The sequence below is a fragment of the Vombatus ursinus genome, unplaced genomic scaffold, assembly GCF_900497805.2.
Source record: "Vombatus ursinus unplaced genomic scaffold, bare-nosed wombat genome assembly UNPS02015129.1, whole genome shotgun sequence".
NCBI lineage: Eukaryota > Metazoa > Chordata > Mammalia > Diprotodontia > Vombatidae > Vombatus > Vombatus ursinus.
The window spans coordinates 1,736,312-1,750,675 of NW_020954907.1; the positions used below are offsets into that span (position 1 = coordinate 1,736,312).

Genomic DNA, 14,364 nt, shown 5'->3' on the forward strand with positions numbered 1-14,364 from the left:
TGAAGACCTTCTATGACACTCTCATTAGCACCCCCTCAAATCTGGTTGGTTCCACAGTAAAATTAACTTAGTAAAGTGCATCTTTTAAAGATTTGTCTAGTGAAATAGCATTTTCAAATATAAAACACTTAACACAAGACGTGCAGTAACACAAGTTAAATCATTATAGTGTAAATTTTTAAAAACTACTTTTAAAACTTTTGATTCACTAAAGAATAAAGATGTTAATGACAGTAGTGTTCACATTACTCTCCAGCAGTATGCATTGTGTGCTTTTTGTTACTTGGCAAATCTTTTTTTTTTTTTTTTGTGGAGTTGAACAAAATTAATTCAGCCTAAGCAATACTTCTTCTGTCATCAGTAATCCATTTCCTCTGGCAGTGCCACCATAGTTAGATTTTTGGAAGTTTTGGTGCACTAACAGCAGGATTTGCCTCTTGTAAATATCTCCTTCCTGCACTCTTGTAATCATAAGTGCAGCCGTGTGTTTCTGCATATCGATGCGTTGCACAGAAATTGTTTCCACATCTAAAGCACAAAGAAAGTGTGTATGAATAGTCACATTTCTATGACAGGCACGTGAAAGCAGAGCTGGAGCTCCTAGAGGGCCAAGTGGAACCTCTGGTTTTCTGGAGCCATTTTGGAGCTGCCATTTTCTTCCCACGTAGGAAAACTATAACCACAAAATAACCCCCCCCCCCCCCCACTATGCTAGCTTGGCAATATGACATTTTATAATAAAACATTTTTCAGGTGATAGAATGGGGGTCTAGTACTCTAAAGAATATTAAAACCATACCATATTAAAACAATGTTCAAAATTTCTCTTGTAGCCTGTAAACTTAGAAGAAGGCTAAGTATCTTGGGAATTTGGTTGTGGGGTAAAAATCAAATAATTTTAAAATCTAGTCAACACTGACATTTGAAATTTAAAATTTCTATGAAAGATCTTTTCAAACATGGCTCAGCATAAATGAAAAGACTGCTAAAAGTAATGGCAAAAGTAATGCTGAAGCCAGAAAACAGATCTTAAAAAACATCTCCCCACCTTGGCAGGGGGAAGAGGGAAACTCTGAACTCAGTACAGGGGCAGCCACAGTATGGGACCATTTTGCTTATAATGTAAGGTTCTTTGTTATAACGGAAGGTTCAATCTGGAGAGAGCGTGGGAAGGATGAAGTCCTCTTCACCTCAGGATGTAAGGAAAGACAAAGAGCATCATCAATACAACTTTTTAAAAAAGATAATTATATATATATATTAAAAATCCTGTTAAGCAATTTCAGTTACATAGCCCGAGTGAGCCCCAGGAAGGCAGTTCTCATTGGACTGACTGGTACTTACATGGATTAAAAAATAATAATCATCATGAAAAGGAAAAAAAAATCAGAATTCAATGCAAATACAGAATTAAAATGTACTTATTTCCCCACTCTTAACCCTTCATCTCTGATCTCTTTAATAGGAAGGTTCATTTTTTAAAAAAAGAAAATATATTGTCATACTAAGTTTCAAAAAGATAAAAATTTACATTGGGAAAGTAGAATTGGAAAATGAAAAAAACTGTGAATATGTTTCCAAAGTTCATAAATGCAATTTTCCTTATTTTCACAAACTGAATATCAACTCCACATGTTTCTTCTCTAATAACAGCATATCTTCCCATACTGAGGTTTAGGCTAAAAATTAATCAACTACACTCTTCTGCTAATGCATCTAAGAGTTTCCAGGGCCCCAGTTGCTTTTCAAGGACTTAAACATTCTCTCTGGCTATTATTTCAGGCCAGTCATGAAGGCAGAACACTGTTTGATTAAAGTCAATTAATTTAACATCACCCAACAATGGAAATGTAAATAATTAAACTCGAGCTTTTAGGGGGTAGGGTTTGAGGGTGGGAGTAGGGCAGCAGAATCCTCAAGCTGGATCACTCTACACAAAGTATTTCAACTTTTCCAACTAGGCAACCTGCCTGCATTCATAGCTGGTGGCTAGTCCTGTTTTCTTGCCACAAAGAAAGCAATGCTTGGACGTTTTCTTTTTGGTCTGAACAGGGGCTTTCACAGGGGGAAGATGATGAGTAGTTTCACCTGTTTTGAGACAAGATACGTAGATTAGCTTAGGATGAAAACAAAATTACCTAAGATGCCATTCAGCACAACCTATTTCCTGAAAAATCACCTAACAGTTTCAAAGTCATGGTAATCCTTGTGCAATGTGAAAAATCATATTAATTTATATTCTTTAATTTAGCCTAAAATAAGTTGAATGAACTTACACATGATTTTAGTATAGAACTTACTCTATATTTTCAAAAAGATTCCATTGACTAAGAACTACATTTCTTTGGTAAACTAACAACTTTCACTTATTCATTTCAAATGATTTTCAGTTGATGGGAAACATCTAAAATAACAGTTTAATTCTATTCAATTCACATTTTTAAAGCATCTACATGGGAAGCACTGTGCTATACCTGGGAATACAAAGATGAACAAATACCTGCCTTTAAGGAGTGGACAGCTGAGTGGGGAGATAGGACAAGTACGTAATACAGCAGATGTATGACACCAGATAGGGTGTGATGGGGGCGGCCCTGAGTGTTGACACTCTGCACTTGAAAAACCTGAAGAGAAGGAAACCTTTTCAGGAGACAGCCATGGATATGTGTGTCCGTTTTGTGCGACTCTGTTGAGAAGCTGCATCAGAGAGAGCCTTATGGAGGAGATGGAAACCTTAAAGGGTAAGTCTGGTCAAGATTAGGGAACTGCTAACAGTCTAGGCAGGGCAGGAAAATAAACCTGAAATAAACCTTAAAAAGGATTGATGCTATTTTAGAAGGTAACTTCTAAAGAAGGTAACGACTGAAGGATTTTGAGCAGGGAAGCAACATGGTCAGACCATGCCTTAGGGAGATTTAGATTAAGACCAGGTAAGAAGCTGTTATAAGAGCCTAGGCAAAGAAGGGGCAATGAATGAATGAAGGAAAAGCAATTATCAAGGGCTTCCTAGGGGACAGGCAATATGTGGATTGGAACACAAGTATAGAGAGTCCCATGCCCTCCACGTGGGGACAGACAACACAGAGGGAAGTTGGAGTCTGAATGAGGATGGTCTGGAGAGGGAAGAATGTATGGAAGACGTGTTGTGACCGGACTTAGCAGCTGATGAGTTAACAGGGGTATGGGAGAAGAAAAAGTTGATCATGGAACCTTCTTGACAGGGGGATAGAGGAAAAATTCCGTTTTAGACGTGTTAAGTTTGAGGGGCTGATAGGTCTTATAGTTAGAGATGGCTAGCAGGCATATGGAAGAAAGTGGGGCTGGGGTCGATACGGGCTAGATGTATGGATGTGGGAGTTATTGATAAAGAAATTGAGTCCAGAGAAGTGTATGAGAATCCTAAAGGTGAAGGTATAGAAAAAGAAACAGGGGCTAGGGCAGTTTTAGGGGCCACTGACAATTTAGGTGACTAGAGGAGGATGAAACAGGGAACGAGACAGAGAAGGAATGGTTAGCACCTGCGTGAGGAAAGCCAGGAGAGCAGCATCACAGGAGCCAAGGAAGGAGAGAGCATCCAGGAAGAGGGAATGGCCAATGGTGGCAAACAAAGGAGGGTGAGACCTTAGAAGAAGACCAGTGAATTGAAATAACTTTATATTTCAATGTAGACTGAAGGATAACTGCATATACTAAGAATCCTGCATAAAGCAAAATATTAAAAACTATGCCTTATAAGAAACTGATACTGACTACTGGTCATTTCCATGCTTTCTCCCACTAATGTTTTACAGGCATCTGTCTTTGGGTATTCTTGGATTTGATGGCAAAGCCTAAAAAAGGAGCTCTCCCCTGGATGACCAGAGACCTCTTTACAGAACTGCCTTCCTAGCCTCACTGCATAACTTAATCGGGGTGAAGTTGACAAATCTAGTCTCAACCTTCCTTGACTTCAGATGCACATCTGAAAGATGGAGCTATCAGCTTTGCCTTTCTCATAGGATTACTATGAAGACTAAGAGTATACAGGAAAGAACCTCATGAAATGATAAATAATAATCATACACATGTAAAGGAGTCCAAATCATTCTGCCTCAGTGTTTTATGAACTTTATATGCTTACAATACCAAATAACATCTTTCCAGAAAGGAAGGCTTAGTCATCAGAAGCAGCTGAAGAGGATTCATTTCAGCACCACAAATTCTTTTCCTGATCTTTGGAGTTGCATCTTATTTAGTGTTTCCCAAAACTTTTTATTTCACAAATTAAAAAGTGATTTTGCCAAAAGTCATGGAACACGCTAGGAGTAAGGATGAGATGGTAGTGCTTCCCCACGTAGTCTGTCATCCATCTATCCATCACTCGTTCATTCATTTAACAAATACTTACTGGGTGCTTACTCTGTGGCTAACACTTCTCCAGCATGTTTACCTCCATTTCCACCCTTCCACATTCCTGGTCAAGGTGAAGTTAACGAATCCAGGTCATTGTAACACACCCTGAACCTCTGGACAGGTGACTCTGTCCCCAAATACCACAGCATTCTAATGCAAGGGCTGGGACAATGCAGCCAAACAAGTACATCTGGAACACCTACTGTGAGCTCAGAGCTATGCTGGGAACCCTAGGCGATAAAGTACTAGTACCAGTACAAGTGGTCCTTGCAATCTAGGCCAGGGGATAAAAGAGACATCTTAAGAAAAATAAGACTGCAAACAGAAAGAGATAAAAAAGGAGAATGTATTTTTATAAGTTCTTTTTAGCATATTAATTATATGTGAACAAGTCTTTTAAATACAAGTGAATCTTATCTATTCATTAATGCTGATTTAACAAAACCTATACTTGACAAAACTAGGTTAGTGACTGTTTGGAGTTTTAGTATACTCTAAATAGCTTTATTTCTTTTCAAATATTCTTTTGCTTGGTCTTCTTTCCATATTAGTCCAAATTAACCTGATTTTACCATTCCATCTGCTTTTACAATTCCAGACTTGTGGTTTATCATGACACAGTAGGCAAAGTCCTAAATGAGTAGAAATTTATAACATTTAAACTCCTGCTTACAACTATCGATTATAGCCAGTGACAAATTCATTAACATTTACCTGTCCTCAATTTTAAATAATTCCCCTCCTGCTTCCTCCCCAACATTATTTACTCTTGAGGGTTGCTGAAGTTGGCAGGATCTATGCCAAAAGCTTAGGAATAACAGTAAGTGGCACAAATGGCCTGTTCTGTTTTGTTTTTCAGTTAAAGGCAGAGAGCGCCTGTGAAATTTAACTTACTTGCAGTCTCTAATGAGGCCACAAGATGGAGTTTATTTCCAATTAACATGGAAATATTAACACGGCCAGGTTTTGTTGAATTTGGCACATCTTCATGTTGGAAGGGTCTTCAGGAAGGTCATTCTATCCAGCCCCTTAGTTCAGAGTCTCAAGAGTTGGAAAGGACATTAGAGATTATTCAGTCTCATCCTTACCTGACGCACAAATCTCTTCTACAACATCCCTTTCAGGATAAAGCAAATATCTCATGAATCTCCTTTGTAATGATATTCTATAGTCTAACATCCTGGTCCACAAATGGGATCAAGTGAAGTAACTTTTAAGTATCAGGAAGGTAATAAAAAATGTTAGAATTTTGATCCCTTGAGGCAAAATGTACAATTTTTATAGAGAAAATAGCTTTGATTGGTTGGTTCTGAATTCACTGAAGACAGAAAAAGATGAAAGAAACAGATAGAGAAACTTTCATTTGTTCAGTTAGGCAGTGGGTAACCTACGTGACACTTGTGAATATACTAGAGATTTCTTTTATGGGAGCCTGTACACACACCACCGATCAACACATCCTCAGAAAGAGTGGGCAGGAGGTGGCGAGTTTTCCCTTATGAGAGGTCTTTAAACAAAGGCTAAATGACTGACAATATGTCCAGTTATGATACAGAACGATTTCTTTTTTAGGTATAGAAACTAATTTGAACCAGATAGTTTCTGAGGTCCATTCCAGTTCTGAGGTCCTGTGCTTCTTACAATTCTAGTTAGAGTCTTGACTTACACCTGCTAAGAGAGAAGTGGTAAAGTTGCTTAAGTACATCAGTTCACCAGTACTGGAAAGCTATTTAGGAGGCAGATATAACTTAGCAGTAAGTTCTTGAAAAGATAACTTTTTATTAGCTATTATCTAGACTCCAATTGTACCTAAATTTGAAATGCTAAGGCCATCCTGAAAACACACATGAACTAGGAAACTGCATTTGCTTATGAGGAACCTTTTGTCATTCCAATCAGCATGGGAGTGGCAATTAGAGGCATCCCCGGATCTTTCTGCAAAGGTACACTCACTGAGAATCCAATCCGACGTGCTCTAATTTAGGCAGCATATCGATGTATCACTGTTCCATGTCTCTTAGGTGATTCCGAATTTGCAAAGGACTTCTTTGTTAAGGTCAGCATGATCTTCCTTTTACTTTTTGCCTTTCCCTAGAGGATGGCTCTAACTAGCTTTGCTGTGCAGGGGATAAACATCACTGCTCTGTTCTCGTGGCTCAGCTTGTCACTAGAGAAAGGTCTCACTCTTTTAAAAGCACTGGATTCAAAAATGTAGAGGGTCAGTTGTTTCCATGACACAGAAGAAAGTTCCTGTGCCTCCAAGAGATAAAATGCTAGGCTTTGCATGGCTGCTTTTCTCCCTCCGAATCACAGAACTGCTCTTTTGTTTTCTCATTCCTAGCTCTCTTTGCTTTATCTTGCTATTTAACTATTATCTTTATCACTTTAGAGCAGCAACATGGGGCTAGAAATAGGGCCCTACACTCGGACACCTGGAATCAAATCTTACCTCTACTTACTAGCTGTGTGTTGTCATTGAGGCAAGTCCTAGAAAGTCTCTAGATCTCAGTTTCCTCAGAAGAATCTGGACTAAATGATCTCCAATGTTCCTTTCAGTGGTAAACTATGATCCCCCAAACCAGAATCAGTACTACTATTAAGGATATTCAACCCACTCCCACCCTTCTTTTGGGACTTCCCTAATGCACACGTCTGACCATGTCACTCCCCTACTCAAATTCCAGTAGCTCCCTATTGCCTCCGCTCCTCTGTTTAGTCTGAAAAGCCCTTTCCAACCTCAGCATCCATTATACTCCTTTTTCTCACAGATGACCTTCCATCTCCCATCTCTGGACCTTGGCACTTGCTGTACCCCGATCTGATACACACTCACCCTTTCACCTTGACTCTGCAGAATCCCTTGGCGACTTCAAAACTCTGCTCAAGTTGAAGCTTCTACACCAGGCCTTGGCCAATCTCAATAAAGGTACAACAGAGTGTACCTTGTACTGATGTTGCCTAGACTTCTTGAAGTAAATACAGGTTGTCTCTCCTGACAGAGTATAAGTTCTTTAACCACAGGGATCATTTCATTGTTGTCCTTCTACGTGTTGTCCGTGACTACCAGGTCCTGATACAAAGTAGGTGCTTATTAATTACCCATTGATTGGTTTTTTGAGCTTTTCATCCTTTATCTTTTCAATCTCTTGTCACTTCTCAGCTCTCCTGTGACAAGACTGGTCTTCAAGAATCACTGACAATTCAGAGAATGTTGGATGGAAGCTTTAGGCTGATGGATCTTCTCAGCTGGACTCTAAGGGTTGGCTCAAGATGGCTTCTTTGTTGCCAAAGAGGTCTGGGGGGTGTTTTCCCTTCAGCTACTTCCAGGTTCTGAGTCCTAGCAGTCTGAGTGTTCAAGGAGCTGCTATCCAGAGTCAAGCCTTGACCATAACATAGCAAACCAAAACAGAAAGGGAAAACTGGGGCAAATTCTTTGGACAAAATGAATATTCAATAATACCAAATTATCTTGCTCTCTAAGTCTGTATTTTTAGATATATTCATGATTAATGAGACAACTAATCTCGAGCAATCAATGAGACAACTAATAAAACAATAAAGATTCTCTGAAATTATCATGTTATTTTATGGGAAAATCTGATTTAATCTACAGAAATCAAGTTTACACATTGCATTTCAGAGCACCTTCTATATTTTTTGCGTATACACACACATTCATGTAAAATATTTTTTGACCTAGATATATAATTTCATTGGTTTAGAGAAATCTCAGTGTGGAAACTCCCCCTACTATACAGATCAGCACCTTCTCTGCGAATGATAGCCTAAGAGAGCTGCCTGGGGCACTGAGAGGTGGACTGTCTTGTTCTAGGCCTCTGAACCCAAATGTGTCAGAGGCAGGGCCTGAATCCAGGGCTTCTTGACTGAGGATGACTCCCCTCTTGCTGCCTTTCTCGATACATATACACATACAACACACGATATAGAAAATGGGGTGCCCTTGTGTAAGGAAAGGAAAAGGCAAGTATCTATAACAACTTACACAGGAATTCTTGATAGCTATGGATTTTTAGGACTTAGAATCCATTTATATTTTTCCACATGGATATTTCCATTTTGGTGACAAATGCATAATCATTGTTTTTTTCTTTTGACTCCTTGCTCTCTTAGCACAGCACCTGGCACAGAGAGGGAAGGAGAGAAGGAAGAAGGAAGGGTGGAAGAAGGAAGGGTAGAAGAAGGGAGGAAGGAGGGAAGTAGAATGGGGGGGGTGGAGACAGAGGCAAGGAGTAAGAGAGGGAAGGAAGAAGGAAAGGAAGCATTTATTAAGTGTGTACTATGTGCCAGGCACTGTGCTAAGCACTTTAAAAACATTATCTCATTTCATCCTCACAACAACCCTAGGAGGCAGGTGCTAGTCTTATCCCCATTTTACAGTTGTGAAAACTGAGGTAGAGAGAGTTTAAGTGACTTGCCCAAGATCACACAGCTGTTAAGTATCAGAGGCTGGCTTTGAACTCAGGTCTTCCTGACTCCAGACTAAGAGAGTGGTATCAAACTCAAACAGAAAAGGGCATGGGTGAAGAGGAGAATAAACCATACATGAGGATCCTTATGGGCCACACACCACCTTAAAAAACCTCATACTAATATTATCTATTCTATTCTATTCTATTTTTATTTATTTTATTTATTTTATTTTATTTTATTTTATTTATTTTATTTATTTTGTTAAATATTTCCCAATTACACATTAATCTGGTGCAGGTACACGTGGCCCCATCTATGTTTGACATGCCTGGTTCAGGAGGTTCTCTTTTCACCAGAGGAAAGGTGTTAAGAATGGAAAGAATTCTAATTAAGCTCCATCTCTGGCTCTCTCATTAGCTAGCTACATAACCTGGGGTTAAATACTTCTTATTCTCCAGGCCTGTCTCCTTATTTGTAAAATGACGAGGATAGACCAGATGATATCTCAGATTTCAGCTCTAATATTCTAGAATTTTATGAGTTACGTTCTAAGTTATAAGGCACAGACTAAGGAGAAGCAAGAACGTATCTCAAAGCTAACTAATAAAGAGAGTACATCAAAACTCAACTTTAAGAAACATAGAATTGCTAATTATACAGTGTTCCAAAGTCTTAGTGCAGTTTTAAGCTATAATAACTTCAAAAGTATAAATATTACAAACTTACAAAAACCATTTAAAAGGTTTAAATTTTAAAAATATTGATCTTATTAAAATCAACACAACCACTATCTTGTGTTTTACAGCTTACTCTAGTCAATTTTCAAATTTTATAAAAAACTTTCAGCACCAGCTGCTCCTCAGTGACTGAAAAGTTTACATTTGCAATCTCAGCTTTAAAAAGATCATCCAAAGAAAACTGAGGTTTTAATGGGTGAGTGACAGTTTGGATGTGGCCCCACAAACAAGTCTAATGGAGATAGATCGGGGGCCAAGCACAAGGACCTCTTACTCATCCACTAGTCTGAGAAAGTGTCATCCAGAAACCACTGGCTGTACCATGCAGAAAGACAGGATGCCCTATCCATCTTATTAAAAAAATCCACTAAGCTAAAATAAGGGTAGAAGAAATATAAATAATTGAGCTTTCTAGACTTTTGGGTATGTAATGTAGCATTTAAACTTTGGAAGTTATTAAAGTTTAAAACTACACCAAGACTTTGGGCACGCCTATATTTGGTAACAATGCAAAAGCCACAAAATGCTTCTGGATTATGGACTGTCAGACCTGGAAGTGACTTTACAGAGGGTCCGGCTTCCTTATTTTACAAATACAGAAAAGAAGGTGAAGTGACTTGTCTTAGATCACACAGCTGGTAAATCACAAAGCCAGGATTTCCAGTCAGGTTTGGACACCCCAATCTGGTGCTCTTTTCACTAGACCAAAACCAAAAAACTCTATACTTCAAAGAATAGATTTCATAGCATCATTAATACAGGGTGTCAGTTTTAAGGTTAAAATGAAAGATGAAAAAAAGAATGTCAGAAGGGACTGGTTTCAAACTGAGCCACAAGAATGAAGAGGTGGGCAAAGGGAGGACTAGATGAAATGTGGAAGCAAAGCTATATCTCTGCTGGAAGTGAAACTCAAGATTTAGTAAAAATGGTAACACTAGACCTATGATTTGTCGGGTTACAGGGAAAGCCAGATGTGGAAACTCCCACTTCAACTGAGATGAGGACCTGCCCTACGAAGTATAGTCTTAGATCTGCTGGGGAGCATGGAGAGAAAGGTCAAGTGACTTAGCCTGGAGCACACACCCTGGGTTTCAGAGACAGGACTTTGCCCAGGCCTTCTCAATTCTGAGGCCTGCTCATTATTTCCCATGCTGCCTCTCCACAGAAATGTAAATAGGTATATAAAAATGGAAAAGAAATGAACATAGTTTGGTTTCTGGCAGATAAATTTAGGATTTGCAGGCTATTAAGCAGATTAACAAAAATTACCATTTGACCTTACCCAAAAGACAAGTAATATCCAGGAAGGACAGCAGAAATATCACTAACCATGTGGATAATATAGCTCATAAAAGATCTGAGAAATATAACAGATTCTAACATTAAATGTGAATGGCACAAAACTCCACTAAATAGTTACAAATTGAATTAAAAACTCAATCTAACAATACACTGCTTACAAGAAAAAGCAAAACCCCGCATGGAGACCAAAATGAAAAGGATGGAGTCAAGATGTGTCAGGCAAATACAAGTATGAGAAAGGACCAGGTTTCAATGACTGCCTGATGAGGTAAAATTTAAACCAAAAAAGCACTGAGGGTAAAAAAAAGGGAAAGATATCTAAGTACCAACTCTTCCTTCCTTCCCTCCCTCTAACCTCCATGACAACAGGAATCAGATGTATTAACCAGAGAATTTTTCCCAAACAACAATAGTCTTTATGTTACATACATGACTTTAAATATATAAAAATATAGTGTACAGTACAAATTCATTTCATGAGGCAAGTGTTCAATTTTAAAACTTGATAAAGACAACCAAAAACATTATAAACCAATTTCACTCATAAACAGAAATGGAAAAATGTTAAATGTAAATTTTCTATACAGAATATAGGAAATACATTAAAGGTATCACAACCAAGGATGGTTTTTTCCTCAGGAATACCAGATGGTATTGTATAAGAGAATACGATTAATATAACATAGGAAAAAAGGAAAGAAAAAAAATCATCTGATATTATAAGCTGCAGAAAAAAATATTTAATGAAGTTAAAAATCCATCAATGATTACCCCTAAACAGTAGTAAGGTTGTCTTCTAATGTGACAAAAAGTATTTACTTGAAACCCAGAACAAACATTATTCCCAATGGGGGAACCTTCCTATCACTTCCCTTAAAAACAGAATGAAGCAAGAATAGCCTACTGACATTTCTGTTCAACACAGTATTGGAAATATCACCAATTGCAATAATGTATGAAAAAGAAATAAGAGATTGAGTAGTTATGTACTTAGGAAATCAACAAATTTTATTAAAAGTTATAAATGAATTTAGCAAATTCAATTCACTTCAAGCCAATTTGACTGAAGGTTTTAAGATAAAAATGCACACAAAATACAACCACATCCTTGTATACCACCATAATAAAGGAAAAATAAAATGAAAAATAAATCCCTTTTTACAATAATAACCAATAAAACATGTTTCAGAGCAGTAGATTTCTCTGTTATTCAACACAAAGTCAACTTAATAAAACATGCCATGAAGGAGGACATAGTCTACAAAATAATTATGAAGCAAAGGAAAATTTAATGTCACCCAAGAAACATGTATTTATTCTGTTTAAGGCACTATGATAAATATCGGGCATAAGAAAACAAAAAATGACAAGAGTTCTAGCTCTCTCCGAGCTTAACACAGTAAGGGAGCAATTTGTACCTATGGTCCCCAAATGATGAAACTGAGCCCCAAAACACCAGTACTAGATCTGTACCCCAAAGAAAACAAAAAAAGAAGAAAAGGACCTACACATACACAAATATTTATAGCAGTTCTTTTCATAATAGCCAACTGGAAACTAAGGGAGTGTCCTCCTACTGGAAATTGGCTAAACAAATTACAGTATGTGAATGTAATGTGGAAAGACATCAAGAAACGGACAAGATTTCTGAAGAAACTGGGAAAACATCTATGAAGTGATTGTAATGAGCAGAACTAGGAAAAAATTACGACATTCTAGAGAAAAACAACTTTGAAAGACTTAAGAACTTTGAGCAGTACAATGATAAATCATGAATCCAGAAGACTGAAAATGAAACATGACACTCACCTGATGCTAGAGGGGTGATAAAATTAGAATGAGAGAGACAGATGCATTTTCAAGCATGACCAATGTGGGAATTAATGTTTATTTGAGTAGGCGTGTATATGTGTGTGTTTCCTCAACTAGAGGGGCAATGCAATGGAAAGTACATAATATAAATACATTCAAAAATAAATGAATAAATTTTTTTTTTAAAAAGAAATCTCTGTTCAATCAATCAATATGCTTTCAACACCAACGCTGTATATCTGGCACATAGGCATTGTGCTAAGTGCTAGGGATACAAATAAAAAACAAAAACAGTCATTGCCCTCAAGGAAATCAGAATATATAGGATTAATACAGAGAGAAGGTAACTTCAGAGGAGATGGCATCAGTAGCTCTAGGGACCAGGAGTGGAGCTTAAACTGAGTCTTAAAGGAAGCCAGGGAATCTGAGTCAGAAATTAGGAGGGGGAGCATTGCAGGCAAAGGAAACAGCGAGTGCCAAGGCATAGAGATGGGAGGCAGAGCGCTGTGAGGCACTGAAAGTAGGCCAGTATGCGTGGATAGAATGTAAGGAGGGTTGGAAAGTTAGGAAGGGACCAGAATGTTAAGAGCTTTAAATGCAAACAGAGGACTTCATAGTTGAACTTGGAGGTAATAGAGACCCACTGGAGTTTACTGAGTTCCTTGACCATTTTCTTACACTTTAGAAAGAGCACTCTGGCTGCGGAGCAGAGGAAGGATTAGAGTGGGGACGGGGAAAGATGAGGCTGGGAGACCAACCAGAAGACTTGCCTGCAATAAAATAGGCTATGGGAGGTAAGTGGGCGAACTAGGATGGTGGCTGTATAAGCAGAGGGGAGGAGACATATGCAAGAAATGTGACAGAGAAAGAAATAACAAGATCTTGTTATAACACACTTGTTATGTGTAGTGAGTGAGAGGGAGTAGCAGAGAATGACACCTGGGTGCCTGGGAAGATGGTGGAGCCCTCAAAAGTAACCGGGAAAGAGGCCAGTCAAGATGGCGGAGAGGGAGGAAGCAGTATAGTCCTGATCTCCCTCACACCTAATCCACAAAGAGCTACAAAACACACAAGACCAAGTACCAACTAAGAAATCCTAAGGAAAAACCACAGTGAGTCATTTTTACAGCTCAGGGTACAGGGAGACAAAGCTCTGTGCAGACTGAGGATGGGGTCTATCTAGGGAGATATGAGCCTTCCCTTAGGACCGAACTGGGACCTGCCACTGTGTACTAGGGCAAGAAGAGGTCCCAGATGTAGCACAGAGAGGCCTGCATGCTGTGCAGAGAGCAGGAATTAGAGCAATCAGCAGCTCTGTCATAGATTCACCAGAGCAGGGTCACCAATCCAGCGTAGAATGAAGAGGGTATCTGCCCCCAGGGGTGGAGAACCAGTTGCTGGGACCTGAGCAGAAAGTCATAGTCCAGGGCAAGGAATGGTCAGGGCCTGAGGGTGGGAACTGGACAAAGAATATCTGTGGGGTTCTGAACCTGAGAATGAAGCAAGGTTTCAACTACAGCCCCTAGCCCAGTCTGAAGCCTGTAACCAAATGACCAGACAAAAGGGTAACGTGGAGAATTTGCTTACAGTGGTTGGCTCCAGTAGCAGTCGACTGCAGCTCCAGCCAGGGGCAAGCCCTCAGTTGTGTTACTCAGACCTAACCCTGGTCAGGAGCTTAGAAAGCACAAAC

The 14,364-nt window shown here is 38.9% G+C and overlaps 1 protein-coding gene and 1 long non-coding RNA gene across 4 annotated transcripts in view; one reads left to right on the top strand and one right to left on the bottom strand.

Moving 5' to 3' along the window:
- Positions 1 to 272: 272 nt before the first annotated feature.
- Positions 273 to 14,364, bottom strand: part of ZFAND4 (zinc finger AN1-type containing 4) — a 54,672-nt gene continuing 40,580 nt past the window's right edge. For 2 of the 3 annotated variants that reach the window (XM_027846318.1, XM_027846319.1), the window contains 2 exons: positions 1,971 to 2,088; positions 273 to 528 (listed from right to left, as the gene is read on the bottom strand). In XM_027846318.1, the coding sequence (XP_027702119.1) occupies positions 393 to 528; positions 1,971 to 2,088 (254 nt within the window). In that variant the 3' untranslated portion in view covers positions 273 to 392. Of the gene's footprint in view, positions 529 to 1,048; positions 2,089 to 14,364 lie in introns of all 3 variants that reach the window. The other variant, XR_003567724.1, reaches the window with a different exon arrangement.
- On the top strand, positions 2,618 to 4,065 carry LOC114031276. The gene is made up of 2 exons (XR_003567725.1): positions 2,618 to 2,741; positions 3,792 to 4,065. It is a non-coding gene; the product is annotated as an uncharacterized LOC114031276 (long non-coding RNA).